The sequence below is a fragment of the Chrysemys picta genome, chromosome 6 (assembly GCF_011386835.1).
Source record: "Chrysemys picta bellii isolate R12L10 chromosome 6, ASM1138683v2, whole genome shotgun sequence".
Classification (NCBI taxonomy): Eukaryota; Metazoa; Chordata; order Testudines; family Emydidae; genus Chrysemys; species Chrysemys picta.
Window position 1 is genome coordinate 36,775,367 of NC_088796.1, and position 20,645 is coordinate 36,796,011.

General features: G+C 37.3%; 1 protein-coding gene across 7 annotated transcripts in view; it reads right to left on the reverse strand.

The window, feature by feature from the left end:
• Positions 1 to 20,645, reverse strand: part of PDE4D (phosphodiesterase 4D) — a 1,097,801-nt gene that overhangs the window by 5,235 nt on the left and 1,071,921 nt on the right. For all 7 annotated transcript variants that reach the window (XM_065599005.1, XM_065599006.1, XM_065599007.1 and 4 more), the window contains 8 exons: positions 13,803 to 13,896; positions 8,158 to 8,330; positions 7,557 to 7,655; positions 7,302 to 7,466; positions 5,449 to 5,548; positions 1,304 to 1,458; positions 812 to 934; positions 83 to 265 (listed from right to left, as the gene is read on the reverse strand). In XM_065599005.1, the coding sequence (XP_065455077.1) occupies positions 83 to 265; positions 812 to 934; positions 1,304 to 1,458; positions 5,449 to 5,548; positions 7,302 to 7,466; positions 7,557 to 7,655; positions 8,158 to 8,330; positions 13,803 to 13,896 (1,092 nt within the window). The remainder of the gene's footprint in view (positions 1 to 82; positions 266 to 811; positions 935 to 1,303; positions 1,459 to 5,448; positions 5,549 to 7,301; positions 7,467 to 7,556; positions 7,656 to 8,157; positions 8,331 to 13,802; positions 13,897 to 20,645) is intronic.

Genomic DNA, 20,645 nt, shown 5'->3' on the forward strand with positions numbered 1-20,645 from the left:
AAACAAATCAAGTGACTAAGATCCAAGTTTATCAATTAGAATGTATTGGCATGTTATCTCATTACTTATTCAAATGGATTACCTGTGATTTCTCTACAGATGCATTGTGCTTATCACACATGGGACTTATCTCCATGCCCCTCTCTCTTTCCCGGTCTCCCTGACGAAAGAACTCTTCCATTATTCTGTCGGTCCACTGGCGGTAGAGCTGGAGTGGCTTGGTTGGATTGCTTAGATCTGCACAGTGTACCATATTCTGTAAAACCTAAAATGGACAAATATATATTATCTATTGAGCACCGCCTGTGTTATTAACACTAGAAACGAAAGGCTCTTTTTTCCATTTACACATTTGGTGGCTGTGAAACAGAATCTTGAAAATACAGGTAGCGCAGCATTTATTCTGTACAGCAAAAGCTGGATGTGCCTATGTGTGTTTTTCACATTTCCATTAATAGCCAAAAATTATCTCACTTCTACAGCTTCTGTCTATATTAAGAGGTAGAAAATGTTTAAGTGCAAGGCTGATCAAGTTCAAAGATGCTTAGAGGTTAGGCCATAGCAAATTAAACCCAGAAAAAGTAGTTTCCTAGCTCAAAGCTCAACCAAAGAACTGGTCAATGCCCAACAGAATGTGATATTGAATGGAAATATGGCCCTTCCGGCTAATAAACACATTTGAAAGGAAAGGGAGAGTGTAATGAGGTGAGAATGGGGACAGAATTAAATGAGACGAACACCCAAGTAGGACTGGGGAGACAAACCTAGTAAATGAAAGCTAGTGACTATTTTTCAGCATGGATAATCTTACCTGAATTCTGTCTGAATAGTTATCAAGAAGTAGAACTCCAGAACTTGTCACTTTCTTGGTTTCAACCATAGTTTTCAAATCAGCCAACAGATTCATATGTTTAGACATGTCTGTTGCAAGCACCTTGAAGGCGAACACAAAGCATTAGTAACTAAAATGATTGAATGACAGCCACCAAATCATGAAGAGATACAGGTTTATGTTATTGTTTTTTTGGCGGGAGGTATGGGGGGAACCATGATCCACACATATGACTATATAATTTTTTTTCCTAACTAGGGTTCCCCATGCCGTAAACGCTGTTGGTTGTGCCAGCCTTTAGTTTTAACTCAAAAGAAACCCAACATACATGCTTTATACCTAATGCAATTTTCATTGCATTGCCTGCATTATGTGCCTGAGTGTATATAATGTACCAGAAATCTATCTAAGGTTTCTTTTGTTAATGGAATCTGAATGCATTAGAAGTGGGAAATTCAAGCTGTAACTCACAATGTCAATGACCATTTTCCTCAGTGATTGTCTTTGTTTTTTGGTCAGATTCTGGAAAATGTCACAATTCTCCTCCTGTAGCAACTTGAAACCCACAGCTAAATGATGGTTCTCCAATACCGATGAGTCATTGTACATCAAGGCAAGTTCAGAGTCTGCAAGACAGTCACGAGGCAGAATGTTAACAAAGCTTGTGTTTCCCTCCAGGTTATTTTTTGATTTTTCAGATTCCCAAGACAGCTGAAAAGCACATATTACTCTAATATTTACAACAGTCCTTCTCTTCATCCCTGCAGGCTGCAGGTCAAACTAACCCCTTCCTAGATTTACCATTTGGAATCTCATGAGATGGTAACGCAGAAAAGTGAGTTCATAATATTTTTAACAGGATTTAGAGATACACTTTTGTTCCTTCTATTTTTTAAACTATCTGTATTGGCTTGCACAGGAAACAAGCTTTGTGTAACCCAGAGACTATCGGAACTGATGAAGTAAACTTAAAACCCCAGAAAACCCTAACAAACTGAGGCAAAGTACGGGGAACAAGCATAAAGAATCAGATCAGTACTTTCAGAACCCATCCCACATGTGCAGCACTCACACCTTCTAACACAATATTATTAAAGTTAACTTGCATCTGCCTACAACTCAGAGCCAGAAAAACAAAGCTAAGGATTTGCCCTGGTTTAAGCATGTAGCAAACAGCTTAATTTTCATTGTATGCACTTCAACAATCTCAGGCACTCTGAGGAGTAAAGGGGTCATTAGTATATGAAAACAGCATGTTTTGGGAGGAGGGTGACAGGATAATACCAGCGGTGCTTCTCAATATTCTCTTGGGAGAGCCATATAGTTTGAAAGCCCTAAGCAGTGACCTGGCCCAATAACTGAATTGCATGCAACTCACTAGTAGTGACAGGATGCTTCTTTTTCAAATGTGAGTATTCTTAACTCGGTCTATACAGCAGTGAAAATAAAGGGGCTCATGTACCCTCTTAGCACATCCAGGAACAACTTGTACTTAGATATACGCAAAAGTCTGCATGCATCTACTTAGGCCAACTAACCAGCCTACTTTGAAAATGAAGAGCATATTTTATTCCATTTACGCAGGAGCACAGCTGGATTGTATACACACAACCATTTACATGCCTTTGAGTATATGGCCTATAACGATTGCATTATTGAAAAAGAATACTTTGTATGCAATCACACTTGTCATTTATTGACATTAATTTCTGTTTATTACAGTTTCTGTATCCTAAATCTAGCTGTGCATCAGTCTATTCTACTCTTTCTCCTCGTTATCTTCTTTTGTAGACACTATAGTCTAAAATCCCTTCAGCTCAATGGGGTTGCACATGAAGGCTCTTGTGTTCAGATTTCAGGAGCCTCATTATGTATTCTCCTGCTGTCTCACTCTCCTGTACTGAACACGTGAATCTTGTGATTCAGGAAATCCTTCCTCTACCTTTCTTTGCCTTGAAGGCAGAAAAGCCATAATAGCAGAGAAGAAAGAGACCTTGTTTGTCAACCAACAGCCCTTTCATCTTTCACAGAAAATTCTGTAAGCGTGTTTATTTGCTATTTTTCCAAGAAGGAACGTGGAAAATTGTAGGAAAATCAGCCTTTCTGGAGGCCAAGGCTGTAAGGAGTGCTCAACACTACTGTTACTCAGAAAGGTTGAGGCCCTGTGGGTGGTTTGATTTTGTTAACATTTGTAATTGCTGTGGAAGAAGGGGAAAGTACCCACATGTTATTCGATATAACAATCTTGTTAGTGGCTCCCAGTATGTTTGTGAGAAAAGATTGAAGAAAACTGTATGGCTTTATATAGTTGCTCTCCCTCAGGGGTTACGATTGAGGGGGAGCACCTTAATTCCCACAGCTCCAAGGGACCTTTGCCAAAGAGGCTGGTCAGGGGGTGCAGAGAGTCTGTCTCTCCTCTCAGTGCCCTAGCCACATCCCTCCTGGTCAGTGGCAGACATCTTGGGTGCCAGAAATCAGTATATATACTCTTAGATGAACTGTTCCTCTGTTTGGGGAAGTGTCTTTGTCCCCAAAGATGGTGATGTATTTTCTACTGTTTTTCTCTAATCCTTTTAAAGTCTGAGTCCCCACTGAATTTAATACTTGTAAAAAGAGCTCCAGTGAGAGCGTTTTTGGAGACTGGCATTTTCTGTTTATCCACAGAGTAAATAAAACACACGTAGTGACAGTACAGACTTCTCTACGGTGCCATGGCAATGCACCTCCAACCTAACTGGTAGGGAACACTATCCTGGGGGGAGAGACAGTGTTGTGCAGTCTCCATTGCCCTGAAATCCTTGGCCTCTCTTTAGCCTGCCAACAAGAGTGCCAATTAGTGCCAAATGTAATGTGGAAGCTTGTCCAGCGGTGACTAGACTAAAATGATTGTCTCATTTCTTATAAGTCACTGAATAACTATATGAATAGTTGGGCTGGATTTGAACGGTTTACCCAGAAGTGAAGAGCTTTATATACCACTATCAGTTCCTTGAGTTGGCCAGTCACCCAATGGTAATCTCACAAAAATTCAGCAATCTCTGCAGAAATGAATAAAAATAATTCCCAGATTTAAATGCTTTTACTTAAATTAAACTAAATTCTTCTCATTCTATAGCAGTTCCATGCCCTCATAATAGTGTGTTATCTTTGAATGTACCCATGAAATGGTTTATTTACATCTTGGGAGATTTAATATTAAGTGCTTTTTTGCGCACTAAGCCTGGTTCAATCTGTTCCTATGTTGCGCTGTTGAAGTGCACTTGCTATCAATATAGCTTTGAAACTCTGGTGACATCTCCAATCCTCCTCCTTGTGGTTGAGTCACCAATTTGCATTTCACTATAGGGTAGCCTGCAGGCCATTAAAGCACATAAAAATAAACTCAAATAATGTTCAGGGTCTGATTTGAACCTATAACAGCAAAAAAGTCAAAGCTGGAACACTCTCCCACAGACTGCTGGGTCATGGCATTGTAGAACTGGTGCAACAGAGTCAGTCAATGCAGAAATTACCTACATTATCTACTAACATGTATGTAGATAGGTTAAAGATGCACCCACAGACATGATTCCATTTTCTTGATTTTTCCCCCCTTGCTTTATCAGACCCTCAATGTAATTTCAACCTTGATATTTCTGGTGAGCTACTGGAAAAGGAAATTCAGTTGGGATGGCAAAAGCAATAATATTGTATAAAGTAACTTACATTGATCCAGACTGTGTTACCGGATGCATGTTGTATAATATCTTACTCCACAAATAGTCCCATTCAAATCAATGGGGTTACAAATGGAGTTAGGGGCTATTCAATAGAGATATCACGATCTAGCCCTTAAAAAATTAGAAGTCATGCTCATATTTGGTAGAAAGGTAGGAGGATTCTCGTAATGCCGCAGTACAGACCAGAGCAATGCAGAATATGTCACTGGTACACTGGACTTCACATTCAGAGGTGGTGTTAGGCTGCTCCACCTCTCCCTGCTTCTTTGTTCATATAGGGGGCTATCACTAGAGGCTGGGGAGCCTCAGAAATAGGGGGAGAGGCTTTACCACAGCCTAAGGGACTTTGCAGGCAGGAGGCAGCCATGTATGCCATGAATATGCAGAAGCTAGGAAATTATCACAGGTATCTACAGAGAGGAATGGGTCCTGCACATGCTATTTTGCAAAGAGCCACACAAACCTAGGGCTGACCCTACTCATATTAACCATTTTCTTTCTTTTTTTCATTTCTTTATATTTTATTTCCATTAATCTTCTATTCTGCTCTTACCCATTTTTTTCTTATTTAATGGAAACCTTACATAACTTCCACTTTATTTCAGGAGAAGAACTACCATTCTGCCCCTAGTGGGTGACAGTGCTAAAGTTCAGCCACCTAGTAACTCCTGCCCCCTTTGAGTATTTAGTGCAATGGGAATATTATGTCTAGGATTAAATTACTTGCAAAATGACTATCAGATTAAAATACAAACACGTGTGTATTCTAAGAAAAGGTAAGAGAAGGGTATGAAGTGGAAAAGCTTGTGCTTCTCATTTTCTATGCACATATCTTACAGGATACCAAGTAGAAACTGTAAATATTACAAAAAACCAAACAAACAAACCCTCACTTACTTGTGTTGATAAGAAATTGGTTTGAAACCCCAGGGTGATCAACATCATGTATTGCACTGGCAAAAATTGCTGCAAGAATCTCCAGATCAGTGAACACTGCCTGAAAAACCATACAATAGAAACAACAATTACTAACCAAGGAAACTGCCTTTTCAGTAAAAGGATAATGCACTGATTTTTTTTCTCCTTCAAAATTCATATTTCAAAAAATAAAACAAAAACAACAAACAAACAAAAACATCTTTCAACATAGTTTAAATATAACAGGAACTTCAAAAAGTTATTTAAATATAATCCACACAAAGTTTTGGAAAATAGTCCTTGACATATACAAGACATTTCAAATTTGGGTATCGACAGACACTTACATAAAAGTGCCTGTTTTTTAGATGTCTTGAGCACTGAAAGCACCACTGAATTCAACAGAACAAAACAATTGTGGGTTTTTCAGCATCTCTCCATAAATAAGGTCATTTGTATTTAGATCACTAAATATAAATAGGTGCCTAAATCTTAGCACCTACCCAAGTCTGAAAATTTTGGCCTAACTAATTATTATACACTGTGGTGTTACCCCAGGTAGTATATTTATGTTGCATTAAGCATTCTTATATTACATTATCAACATATCATATGTATTGGTTACGTTAAAAAGGAGCATGCCTCCTAAATTATATTAAGAGAGAATGGTTATGATTTATTACAGTATATCTGTAAGCTGCAAGGTATACATCCTACAATGTACTGATTCTCCTTTTAGAAGCCATTATGAAAATAAACTAGTCAATAACAGTATCTAGGGGGATATTAGTATTTTACTGGCTCAAACACTGTGCTGAACACAGACTCTGAAGGATAGCTGACTCAACAGATCAAGTAATGCTACTGACAATCAGTTTGGCTGCCCACTGGAGCGAGTGGTAATGCAGCTCCATTTATGAACAGAAGCTGAACCTCCTGCCTGCCATGAGGGAAATCTCCAAGAGGACTGATTCCTTTAGGAGCCAACAGACCTCTCAGAGATCTCTAGAGCTCTCCCTGTTCATCCACTTCAAGGGGAAGGCGAGGGAGGGAGGAGGCATTCAGCACCAAAGAGCCAGAGGGCTAAAATGGAAACCTGGTCTAAGTGGATGCAAATCCTTTTGAATGACTGGAGTTTCAAAGTAAAATGTAAGTTAGGCTTAATCACAGTCTTATAATAAAAGAGGAGAGAGATTCCAACATTTCTCTAGCTTCCTTTCACCTCAGAGACTTAAGCTCTCTTTTAAACAGCTCATATAAAGAGGATTCATTTAAAAAAGTCTGGATTTCAAGTTTTTTTTTAACAAAATAAGACAACCCATTAAAGATCTAATATGGGTTTAACACTGCCTGAGTACTGAATATTACATTGAAGCGAATGTTAGAGAAATTCAGTTTAGAGAAGCAGAAAAATATAAATGTAGCCTTGTGGACAGAAAATGTATCAGTGAAAAAAACAAAAACACCCTATTATATTACTTAGTGAAACATATCCTGTCATCGCCTTTTCTGTACAATTCCCATTGGTTTCAATGAGAACTCCACATGGGAAATGACAGGACATGACCTGTAGTTAAAAGTAGGTGGTGAAAACAGGTTACCACATTACCAACAGAATGTGGTTGATTTAGCACTAGTCACTGGACAAAACCAAGTAAATAAACTTGAGTCCTCACTAAATTCCCTGAGAAGACAAAGTCTCATGAAACTATATTACAAGAAACACACTGTCTTACAGACACTGGGATGATTTACATTTAGCTTAGAAGAGTTTTTGATATTTTGCATGTGTGTGTTTCCCTTTCCCCTCTTCCATGGATATGTGGATTTACCTCCAAAGCTGGGGTTGATAGCAGTACGTGGGTAGACTGAACGACATCTGCAGCATGTATGTTGTTGTGATATGCCACATCTGCATGGTAATGGTCCTCTAGGGTCATCAAGTAAGTTATTAAAGTGTCTACTGGAATTTTAAATGTTTTTAACAAATCCCGTTCCTGGAGGAAGGAAGAGGAAAACAATTCAGTTTATAAGAAACATAACAATTGCTGAATAAAGAGCACTAGTGCTGCTTCCATCTTTCCTACCTGGAAAATAGTATTCATGACGACTGTCAGAGGTCGGTTTCCAGATAGTTCTGCTATTTTGAAAACATGCAGGCCCCATTTGTTCACATCTTCTAGTTCCTAGAATGAAATTAAGCAAAAGAAACTCTTAAATCAAATACTTAATTTTCCAATTATTTTTTGTTTGAAATAGCTTCAACAGCAGAGTCATGAAGATTCAAGCTAACAAATTGGTTGAACCATTGTGAAAATAATATACTAAACCCTCTGACAGTGCTCAAATGAAAGTTTGCTTTTTATTTTGCTGATGATTTATGCATAAGAACCTTATTAATACACATACAATGCTGGTTTATTTTATATTATGTACTTCTCAGATAGAAAAAATTCCCACTATGCTCCTGTTGGAACAGAAGTTTACTATACACTCACTTCATTTTTTCAGTGTTCCTGATTTATACTTGCCTAAGTGAGATCAGAATCTGACTTAGCCCTTGAAATCAAAGGGTGTGGAAAGAGTATGGGATAACACACTGACGTCTGTTTGATAACCTCAAAACTTCATTAAACTGCATGGTAAGTTTCTAAGGTCTTGGTAGAGAACAGGTTAAATCTTCCTTACCTTGGCAAGAACATCTTCTTGTTCGGTTTTAACACCAAATTTGGGGATACTGGAATTAGTTAAACTAGAGCTGTGCATCAGTTTTTTCACTCCACTGATCTGGGACATAGGCCTCTTCTTTTTCTCTTTCTCTTTCTGTGTTGGAGAAGGGATTTCCACTTCATGTTGTTTGTCTTTGAAGAAAGGGAGAAAAAAAATAACTGAAGGGCATTTTCCATACTTACTAAAATTATATATTTTTTGTCGATCTTAGGGGTTAAGACTGTTTTTGTGTTCACTATAAACCTTCCATTATCATTCTGTCTTTTTAAAGCTAAATGTGGAGACTAATAATGATCAGAAATTAAAAACAACAAAAACTGAATAAGAAACGAAGTTCAACTGCATGAATCACTGCACTACTCCAAAGGTTGTTTCATTATTTCTGAATAGACTTTGAGGGTAGTTTGTGGCTGCATCATCCCCCCCTCACCCAACAATGTATAGGGAGGTAATCCTTTCCATAAAAAGAAAGTAGTAGACCTGTCCAGAAACTGGAATTGCATTCCATGGGACATTCCAAAATAATAATAATAAAAAAGTTCAGAATCAGAATGAAAAAATGAATGTAGGTATTTCCTTTAGAATGCAAACTCCAAAATTTCGTTTCAAACTTCTGGAAACAGCAGGCAGGGAGTCAGGGCTCCCAGGGTTTCTGAACTGCCAGAGTCTGAAAGTCCTGGTAGCTCCCACTCCGAGGCAGCCAGTGTGGCAGGCTGCCCTGGAGCCAGGGATTCTGGAAAGGCGGTTGCAAGCACTAGCAGGCTGCCAAGGAGCTAGCAGGGCAAGCTGGCAGGAAACCAAGCAGGCAGGACCAACCAAAATCTGTCTGGTTTCTGTTAAAATTTCATTATAACCAATGTGTTCTCAAAGAACATTTCTGCAGGAATACAAAATTTCAACAAACTGGCATTTTCTGAGAGAAAAAACATCCTATTCCAGAAAATTTCTGACCAGCTCTAGAAGTTATATAACATAAATACAAAAAATAGCTTGAGCTGATTATGGCAAGAAGAGCATTGATAGATTGTACTCTTAAATACTGGCTTCAGGCTAAAACATTACCATCTCTCATCCTTATGTGCACAGCCCAAGAAAATTACAATATTTTTCAAGCCCTTGTCAAAATACTGATTGTTTTTTCTTTGGTTCACACTTTAGTTTTGGAAATATCTGTTGTCTGAAGTGTTGTTATATTCTGAAGGATGACTTTGTAAAAATAACATTGTGAGGAATCATATTTCTTCTGTTTCTAACTGTGGGAAATTACTTACTTAATTTATGATGCAATAGATTTTATTTCTTAAAAAAGTGCCACACATGGAAGTTCAAACTGGGATCTGAAAATCAAGCTGTTCTTTCTGGTGCTTACATCATTACCAGTAATAAAGATATCTGTAATCAGGACTTAACTTGCAAGTTTGCTCATGGCCTATGAAGTACAAAAGAGTGAAGTTTGTTGTTCTCGGATGAATTACTCTATTGCGTTAACCAAAGTGCAAACTTGTTTTTGTCAGATATGAAGATGTGACTTGAAGATGCAAAGGAAGGAGATGTGTCAAGTAAGAAGGTGCCATTTTTACAGTCACTTTTCTGACAATGACCACACTTCAAATGTGCAGAAACACTTCCAAAAGGAAAGCTCAAAGATCCAGATACATAGTGCCTGCTTCTCATTTACAGATGGTTACTTTATGTTGATCTGGCAGTGTAAAGTTTAAAGGGGTTTATGGTTAGGGTAAATTACACTTAGATACACTTTAAGGCCCCCTTTACACTTCCAGACTAGTGAAAAGTGACCTTCATATAAATGAGAATAAGTCCCAAAGGGTACACTGCAATAGAAGACCTGTGGCACGGCTTCAGCGGTCCCAGGTCAGCTTACTCGGGCTTGCAGGATGTGGGTTGCAGGGCTATAAAACTGCAGAGATATTTGGGCTGGAGCCTGGGTTTTGAGACTCTATGAGGGAGTGGGTCTCAGAGCCCAGGCTCCAGCCAAGCCCAAACATCTACACAACCAGGGGCGGCTCCAGGCACCAAGCGTGTGCCTGGGGCGGCAAGCCGCGGGGGGCAGCCTGCCGGTTGCCCTGAGGACGGCAGTCAGGCTGCCTTTGGTGGCATGCCTGCGGGAGGTCCGCTGGTCCCTTGGTTTCGGCAGCAATTCAACGGCGGTTACGCCGAAGGCGCGGGACCAAAGGACTGCCCGCAGGCATGCCACCGAATCCACGTTACCAGCGGACTCCCTCAGGCATGCCGCCAAAGGCTGCCTCACTGCCGTACTTGGGGCGGCAAAATACATAGAGCTGCCCCTGTACACTACTATTGTTAGCTCCTCAGCTCGAGACCCGAGAGCCTGAATCAGCTGACCCTGGCTCTGAGACTCAGTGCCATGGGATTTTTATTGCAGTGTAGACATACCCCTTGAGTCTGGATTTCATTCCATGCAAGTCATTTGGAAAAGGTTCTCCTGAACTGTTTTTGTCTTGTTTCAAGCAGATGGAAAGCAACAAAGTCTGGAAGAGTTAAATATTAAATGTATTTTTTCCCATATGTACAAATTTAATTAAGTAGTCTCTGAACTTCCTCCCCCACATTTAAAAAGCCCTTTCTTTTGTGCTATGAAACAATGGAATATTCTTGAATGTTAAAGGTTTTGAAGTTAGCCTGAGTGGCCTGCAAGGTGGCCTGCAATGGAGAGAAAAAAGCGGTTTTGCCCTTTTTGCTTCCTTATGATATATAAAAGGAGGCATGAAAATATTTTAAAAAGCATTTTTATTTTTTTCTAACCTTAGAAATAAGAGGGCTAGCAAGTCCCGATCTTTCCTGTTTTTGATGGAGGACTGGTGAACTGAAGAATATGCTCTTTCACCCCTCCACTGAAGAGACAGCGTGCGTGCATGTGAAATCTATTGCAATAGAGGGCTTTTCTCCTAATTTTTAAACAAAACAAATAACCCGCCCAAAAACCAAACCAAATGAACAAAAAACAACAACTAAGCAAAGAGTTTTAAACAGTTTGATTTAAAATGTTTCCTTCTCAATTTCTCAAGCTTATCTTTTGTGATGTAATACCACCATGTGTTCTCCAGTCCTTCAAGGAGTCCTTCAGCAAAACCAGGAAAGTCAAGGAAGGACTGATATTTCTAACATAAAAATTATCAGGGAAAATAATTAAAAATACACTTCTAAACAAGCCAACAAGCCTTTTGACCTTCTATATGTTTACATATATATCCTAAAAATAAAAAAAGTACAAACATCTTTTCCCCTCCTGTGCTGGTCATCTTTAATGGACAGAGTGAAACTGCATAGGGAATGCAGTGGCATTTCTGGATTACTGTGTTTGCTCCTTCAGTTTTTATTGTCTATCTTTCAGGAGTTTGCAACCACTGGAAAATGCAGAGAATTCCGAACAAATCACAGCGAAGAAGAGAATGTAAAAATGCCACCAAGTTTTTAGCCTGCAGCATAATTCCCTCTCCCCATCCCACTCTCTGACCAATTAGAAAAGCAGGGGAGGAGGAGAGTTCTTGACTGGTGAAAAGAGACAACAGATGAAGAGCAGTGACTCGTGTGCATACCTTGATGTTTATGGTTTCGGTCATATGCACAAAGTTTAGATCCATCAACGGGGAGGATTATAAACTGAGTTGTCAGATTAGCTCAAGTGAAAGAAAGTGTCTGTCGGAAAGATTTGAGATCTGCCATGGAATTCCATGGGATTTCCTCATGTTTTGTTAAATATGGGCAGCTAATGCTATGAGTACTGATCACCTTTTGTATGTTTAAAATAAGATAATTTCCCATATTGATATGGTTTTTACAGCAGATTATTTTATACTGGTTGCTAGGTTCCATTACATTATCTGTCTAGAAGAGAACTGGTTAATCACACTGTTTATGTATGAATATACACTGTAGGAGCCTTGATTCTCTACCAAGAGAATATATATATATTTAAGGCATGTGTCGCTGATTAGGAGTGCAGCGCCTATATTTCAAAGCAAAACAGTAAAACCCTATCTTTCTCACTAAATGTTCCTAGCTTTCAAATGTTAGTAGGTCTTTAAAATGTACAGCAGATGGGTTGAGTATTAAAGAAATAAGGGGGAAAATGCAGAATTTGGTTAACAAGACATAAATTCATTTAAATTTTCTGTAAGAACATTTTCCTTCCACACATCGTTGTTCTGAATCTATATATTTATATGCATGTTCTTATTATAATATATTTAAGGAGAGTTCTGTAACTGAGATAGTCGTGTTGCAACCCCTTACATTTTCATTTCTTTTATTTATTAATATATTGTTTTTTATTTGCATGCCAACCACAGAAAGTCAATATTAATTCTCAGTAGATTCTAAGTGTTTGTCTCTCCAGAGCTTATTCTGCTTGAAAGATGCAGGTCACATGTGAAAGGCTGACAGCTGCATTTTTTATTCCTGTCAAAATGACTTTTAATTTTTCACGTGAAAACATGCAAAGATGCTGATAGCTCAGTCTTTTCAGTCAGAGGATGTGAGAGGCACCTTCTAAGTGGGTCATCTCCTCAGGCAGCCTTATCCTGAGCTTCTAAATATTCCTGAAACTGTACAATAGAGTTTCACTTCTCACACAAGCAGGTAAACTTTACTGTGCAGGTGAATCTGGGCATTCTACTAAAACAGTGAATAAATTAAATGGACACCATTTTAACCAATTCATTGAGGGTATTGTAGATTTGGATAAAATTTATTTAAACACACACCCACATTCACGCTATATTTTAACATATATTTTAATGCCCTTTAATCCTAATCTAGACATACCCATGTGTCCCTACCTATATTCACAATCTTAAATAGGCTAAGTGTGTGCTTGTCTTCAAGCCATGTTTAAATTAGCATGTTCTATATCTATCTTCAATATACACAAATATAGAATATTGTTTTTATTTATTTAAAAATAGCAATACATCTTTTTTCTTTACAAAATCACACAGGTGGGACTTGAGAGGACTGTTCCATTATTATCTTCATACCTGCTAATACAATGTCATGGTTACCAAGCCCTCCCCACCACAAGTTCCTTGGCTGAAGTTATTCTCCTAGCAGAAATCTGTTCAGATGTTGACTCAGTCATCTTTATCACCCGCTCTATCCGCAGATGGGGAATGCCAATGCACCACAACCATGTGCTGAGAGATTCAATGAGATTATTTTTAGCTGTGTACTTTCATCAGATCAAGATGCCTTTATAGTATAACCATATAACTTCTGTACTGGGCAAAATTGGAACTGGGTGCAAGGATTAAATCTTTAAATCTATCAAACAATTCACTATACTAATCCCTCCTCAATTATGTTGGTAATAGGCAAGATTATTTCATGTTAACTATAACAGTTCATGGGAATACATAGGAATAGGTCTTTAACCAAAACGCTTTGCTACAGTACTCAACAACTTTCTGAGCAAAACAGCAACACAAAATGTATATATGCAACAATTTATGCAGAGAGCTAATTTTATCAATTTATAATGATCTCTCTGTCCAAATACTAAACAATGTAGTTTATGAAATGCATAACTACTAAAAAGACAAATCACTCCCATAATATATTCTTACCTAAGAATGTGTTTGATATATATTCTGAGACCTGATTGCCTGATCGGCTCATTTCAGATAAGTGGGTCAACTCCCTGTTGAGCATTCTTTTAAACTGGGGGGAAAAAAAAAAAAAAGCATGTTAATTGTTAAGAAACAGTTAACTTACAATTTTCTCATTCTATTGATTTATAATAAATAAATACATTATATTCAGAAGATACAGTAAACTGAGAGATGAATTGTTAAAATAACAACACAAAATAATATTGCTTTACTTCGGAACTTCTCCATAGTTAGAAGACAGAATTTAAAGATAGATATTCCCCAAAGATTCGGTGTCAGAGACATTGGGACCGTGTGAGCTATTGAAAACTCTAACTGCAAGCATGTGCACACATGAATATAACTACTATTTTTGCTATTTCAATCTTCTGAATTTTAAATTTGGAGAGAAATAACTAAGTTATATTCTATGTATACACAGAGGAACACTCTTTAGTTGTGCTAAGGAATGGGAAACCATCACTTTTGAACGACTCTGTACTATAGCTCTCCTTATCATACACATACACTCACTCTTTCCATATGGTTTGTTGCCATACATTTTGCAATTTTCTCAAGTATTTTTTTTTTAAATAACTCAGAAGCTCAAATATCTTTGTAGGAAGGATCAAACATGTCAGTATCTCTTCTTTACTCTAAACCCATAACAAAAGCTATCCATTTGGAAGTGGTTTTTGTTTTATTTTCTTTTGAAACAAAGGAAAATAGGAATTGCCCACTGGATCAGATCAATGATGAAAGTCCAATATCATGTCTCTGACAGGGAGTAGTAGCAGAGGCTTCAGAGAAATAACTTGCTTACAGATGAAGTTTCCTTCTTACTGCCCCCAGCAGCTAATGGTTCACATATATATGTATCCTATTTATGTACCTGGATAGTCTCATTATCCATATAAATGTGTAATCCTTTCTTGAATCCTACTAAACACTCGGCCTTGAGGATATCTTGTGGCAGTCAGTTCCACAGGTTAATTACACATTGTAAAAAAAAGCTTTACATTTGTTGCCTTTGAATGTAATTGAACATCTCCCTATCCTTGTATTATGAGGAACAGTAAATAGTATTCAGCAATTCAAGTTACTTATTCCAATACACATTAACATGAATTTGTCAGCACTGAATTTCATCAGTCATTGTGCTACCCTTTCACCTAGTTTTGTAAGGTTTCTCTGAAACATCTCACAATATTTTCTAGTCTTGAATAACTCAAATAATTTGTATCAATTAGTTGCAAATATTTCCTATCTCACTGTTCTTCACCTCCTTTTCCATATCATCATCATATTAAATATGGCCCCAGAACATGTCCCTAAGGCACCCCACACATTGTGCCATGTTGAAAATTGATAATTAATCCTATTCTTTTTCTGTCATTTAGCTGGAAAAGCAGGCTGAAAAAATTAGCTCCCCGCATTATGTCACTGAAGCCCTTTCTTCCAGGATGCCTTGTACAGTGAATATTATTAAATATTTTTGAATTGTATTTGTAAGTCACTGACATTATGATGTTTATTTTTAAGCCACTTGATTTTTGGAGCCCAATTCATGATTTTTTTGATGTTTAAACATAGCAACACTGTAGCTCTGAATTAGGTTTTAAAAGCCCAGTGATTTCTTATGTTGTTGTGTGTTGCCATGTAGTTCGTAAAATCCATAACTCTGAATATGTAATATGTTTCTAATTTTTAGAAGTGTGTAATAGTATGCTCCAGTGTAGTATATCCAAGATCAAAATTGAGCATTTTTTGGCTTATGACAGAGAAAGAATTCAGACTTCATAGAGAGAGCTTCCTGGGCTGATCATATGTCCAGATGGAAGCAAAGATGATAGAGATAGCAAATGTAGTGGTTCCTGAGTTAGAGTTACTATGGTGCGGTGTGTGGTTTGTTGCATGGATTGGTTCCTGAGTTAGAGTTACTATGTTGCGGTGTGTGGTTGTTAGTAACTCTAACTCAGGAACCAATCCATGCAACAATTTTTACACCAGCGACACCATCACCTAACCAGATCAGCCACAACATCACTGGTTCATTCACCTGCACATCCACCAATGTAATATACGCCATCATGTGCCAGGATTAAACAAAGATTGTGAATGGCTAGCCAACTACAAAAGCAGTTTCTCCTCCCTTGGTTTTCACACCTCAGCTGCTAGAAGAGGGCATCATCCTCCCTGATTGAACTGACCTCGTTATCTCCAGACTGATTCTGGCCTGCATATTTATACTTGCCTCTGGAAATTTCCACCACATGCGCCTGACGAAGTGGGTATTCACCCACGAAAGCTTATGCTCCAATACGTCTGTTAGTCTATAAGGTGCCACAGGACTCTTTGTTGCTTAATTCCAGTTACCACTGACAACAGGACCTTTCCTTCCTTGATGTATACACCTAGACAATTCTGTCTTTCATTTTTGTAGCTGTAGCACAGCATTAATGGTAGTCTTTATCACCTAGGAAAGACTGTCCTGGAATTTCTGCTGACCATGAGAACTGCTTAAAAAGTCTACACTCTCTTTAATTTCACCGTAACCGGCCTGATGCAGATCCTTGGTCTCTCATCTGCCCATCATATGCACAGGTCATTTTAAACAATATAATCGAATCTAGACTGCCACACAGTATGAAATTGTACAAATATATTGGTCAATACTTTCTACTTTCCTGCTATTCGATAATAGGGATACTAATATTAAAATAAGGCTCCTACCAACTCCAAACCTCCACAAAACAAACAAAAAGGTCACTAACACAATATTTGGAGTAAAATCCAGGATCTCACCCTTCGCCTTCAACCAGATTGGAAGTACAAATCCCAAATCTATTCTTCAGTTTATCTCCCATACTTAAGGTGTACAACCAACAATGCTTTTGATATGATTTGCTAACTTCATTTTAAAAACATCTGGACAGTGTTTAACATTGATTTTCTTTTTTAATTAGATATGACAAAGCTAGGTACTTTATCAGCACTAAGATGTATGTTCTGTTGAAGTCCTTTATAAAGTTAGTCTTTGAAATAACATATGCTGCCAGTGAAAGAGAGCAATGATGCTGCTGTTATTAGGCAGACAACACTCAGGAACATACAGATGTTCATGTGTTTGAGTTTCTAATGGAGGATTGGGTTAGTGATGAAACAGTCCAGATTTTTTGTTGTTGTTGTGATCATATGCTAGTTTACTGTAGTTGTTTATTATTTGATACTCTTTAATTCAGAAATTCTCACATGCAGTATTCTGTTCTTTCAAGAAACAATAAATCAAATAATAAAATAATAATAATAATAGACATAACAATTTGAGCCATGTTCTCTCCTGCTGGTTTCACTGGGCTCTCATTGACTTCTACTGGGGCCAAGAGTGCACTTCAAAAGGCAAGCAGAATATGTTGCCCTGCAGCATCAACTCACAGCATGTTTGTTCATCCATGCATTGTCGTTTTAGAATGAAACTGTGCGTGGCACTCACATGGCCCACTGCAAGATCTGAGCTTAAATCACACAGGTTCTTGCCACAGCTGTGGGTTAGCAGAGTATACATTTCCCAGCCTGCAAGTAAAAGCCTCCCTAAGTGTATGAAACTTGGTTAAAATGTCTATACCCTGATGATTTGTAAGTTACAGAAATAGTAATATTGATCAGCTAAAAAGTGCTTTTACATTTCCAGACACTGCACATTCATGATCAAAGAAATAAAATTGCTTGTTTGAGAAAACTCTAGGGTTTCAAAATGGCATAAATAAAAGCCAGCCAAAATTTGGAATAATTATTGTTAATTATTAATTTTAGATAATGTTAAAATGATTAAAAAGTTGTATTTTGAAAAAACCTAAACCAACTACTGCACAATTTAAAATAATTTTTAAATTTATAATATGCAAAATCTATTGCTCCTAAGATACATTTACAACATACAGTGTAGCTATTATACTGGCATCTCAGCCTAAGGAACAAAGGTTTTGGCAGACCTAGGTGTACACCGAATTCTCCTTTTACAACGTGCCTAGCAAGTGAGAATCGGAGAAGGATTTACCCACTTCAGCTTCCAGACCCTTTTTAAAAGCAAAAATGATATACCAAACCCTTTAAACTGTCAAAGTCCATTGGCTGAAGAATGCATAGGCTAAGCTATTCCCCATTGGGAATTCCCCACTGTAATGTGTCCAATGGGTCAGTAGCATGTATTTTCACAATGGAGACTGATGTACGGTGACCAGATGTCCTAATTTTATAGGGACAGTTCCAATATTTGGGGCTCTGTCTTATATAGGCTCCTATTACCTCCCCACCCCCTGTCCTGATTTTTCACATTTGCTGTCTGGTCACCCTAGACTGATGCCACATCTAATAATCCAATTACTGAAAAATCTCTGAAGATAGCAGAAACCCTGGTTTCAATTCTTACATGTTTCTATTAGACCTTATTTTTTTTCCTTTTACTATTACTATAGAAAACTATAGCATAGACACTATATTCAAGTAATACTAAATATCTAGCTTCAGGCCACAAAAGTATTACAGTACAATAGCATTGCTTATTTTGGACCATATTCTGCAATTATTTGTATATCTGCCTAACTTTAAACATGTGAGCAGGCCTATAATGGAACTACTCACGTGCTTAAAGTAAAGCACATACACAAGTATTTGCAGGACTGGGGCTTTTTTCTCAATACTGCGGTTATCTCCAAACAATGAGTGTTCTTATAAATTAGGTTAGAAGCTTCCTAGTCATTTCAATTTGTTTTGGGCTGAAGCCTAGAATACATATTCCAAATTTCACAGAATTTTCATTTGTGTCTATGTTTACTTTATTAAGAATTTATTCAAACATTATTTTGTTAGCGGAGATAAAATACAAATGATATTTTTATAGTACTCTGTGCAGAACACCTTGCAATGGTTCTTTGAAGAATTCTGACAATTTCTTGCAGTATTAATGTTCTCAGTCAACACCCTTTACATATATGTAACATTTCTCTGGGGTTATATTTACAGTGGGTTGAACCTTGAAGTCTCAAGGATGGTAATTAGGTTCAAAGCAAATTTATGGTAATAAAATCATTTGGCTTGTGTGTTTAATTTTATATCTACAGCTTTTTGCGGTTAAAATTTAAAAACTTTCACATAGTTTTTGTGATAATCTTGTCCTCAGCACAAAGCTTTAGTTAAAGGGGCTTCATGCAGGGAGCTGTTAATGTGTTTGAATACACTGAATCCCGCCTACAATATATGGGGGGCACCTACTCAACCATTCTGCTGCAGCTCAAGGGTGTATTAATGGCTGCAGTTTACTGCACCCTCCTGCAACAACACAGAATTTGTGGCTAGTGGAAGCAGGCAGTTTTTGGACAAACTGGCCATAGCCTTTCCAATCCCTCAATCTCAATGCTTTCATGGACAAAGCCACTCTGGAACACTGATTAAAACAATTAAAAAGATAGTTCTAGAACTAAAATAAAGATAAATTAATTTTATTGCAGCATATTTGTAAATCTCTACATTCTAAAAAAACCCCAGATGTGACAGAAAAGCTATTTAATACCGACTGGCCCTACTGGCTAATTCTCAGTCCTTAGGTACTCTTTAGTAGTGCAAAACTACCTTTCAATAGGAGTCTTGCCTGAATGAAGATTTCATGTTTGAGCCCACAGTGTTTAATAAACCTCAAGGTCATGCTTAAGCTTTTATGTACAAGCGTGCTAAAGGGATATATATTGTATACATCTCAGCTCTGAGATAAATGACATTTATTGGTGTAAAGAAAAATGCTCTTGGTAAACCATGTAGGAATATCCATAGGGACAATCAATTCTCTCAAAAAGATTTTAACAAAATATGAGGCACTTTCCAAAGCATACAGAAATATGTAAAGCTATTATTCAGTAACAGTTTTAAATGTGTTATAGTCCACTGTATCCAGGACAGTCTTTTCTTCTTTAGAATTTCAGAAATGTCCTAAATTCTATAAATATTTATTGTCAGAAGACAAGATCAAATCTTTATGGCTGGAAGATTTTCCCAAAATACTTACATTGTGCAATGTATTTCTCAATATAATATACCAAAATTTTGTACAAATACTTATTCAGCTTCTTAGCTAAAACCATTGTCTATGCACACTGTATGAAGCTACCATGCACAGAAGACATATTTCATCATGTCTAATCAGGTAAGGCTGTTATATTGCCTACTAAAATTCAATTAGCAAAAGATCAACCCATTTTAAAGACTTCAGCAGAGAGATGGAAAACTGGTTGAACACCTGTGTTTTAGAAAATAGGAGCAATATAAGTAACTGTGTGATTGTCTAGGAAATATTTCTGAAAGAATTTTTTAAAATGCTTAACATTTAGATGTACTCAGGAGAATAGAAAATAATTTCAATTTAGATTTTCATAAATGATAAGAGAATCCAGCTAACTGGCATAATGAAAAACATTCTCTTCACAGATGACTGAACAAAATATTAGCGAATATACTGTAACAATTCTGCATTAGCAGAGAGTGGATACAATGACGTAACAGGGGTTTTCCATTTCTCATTTTTAAGATTCTAAGACAAAGCTGTGATCCTCTTAGTATTAATACAACCGGGCATAAAAAATCTTGTTCTAGGTGAAAACAATGTCTGCATTATATTTAGCAAAATAATTTAGTTCCTATACTGGACTGTTTAGTTTAGAATGAATACACAGTAACAATTTTATTTAAAACACTATAATCTGGAACAGCTATTGCATGTTAAATGTCTGATGATGAAGTTGTATTTTAATACATACTTCATGAACAAAA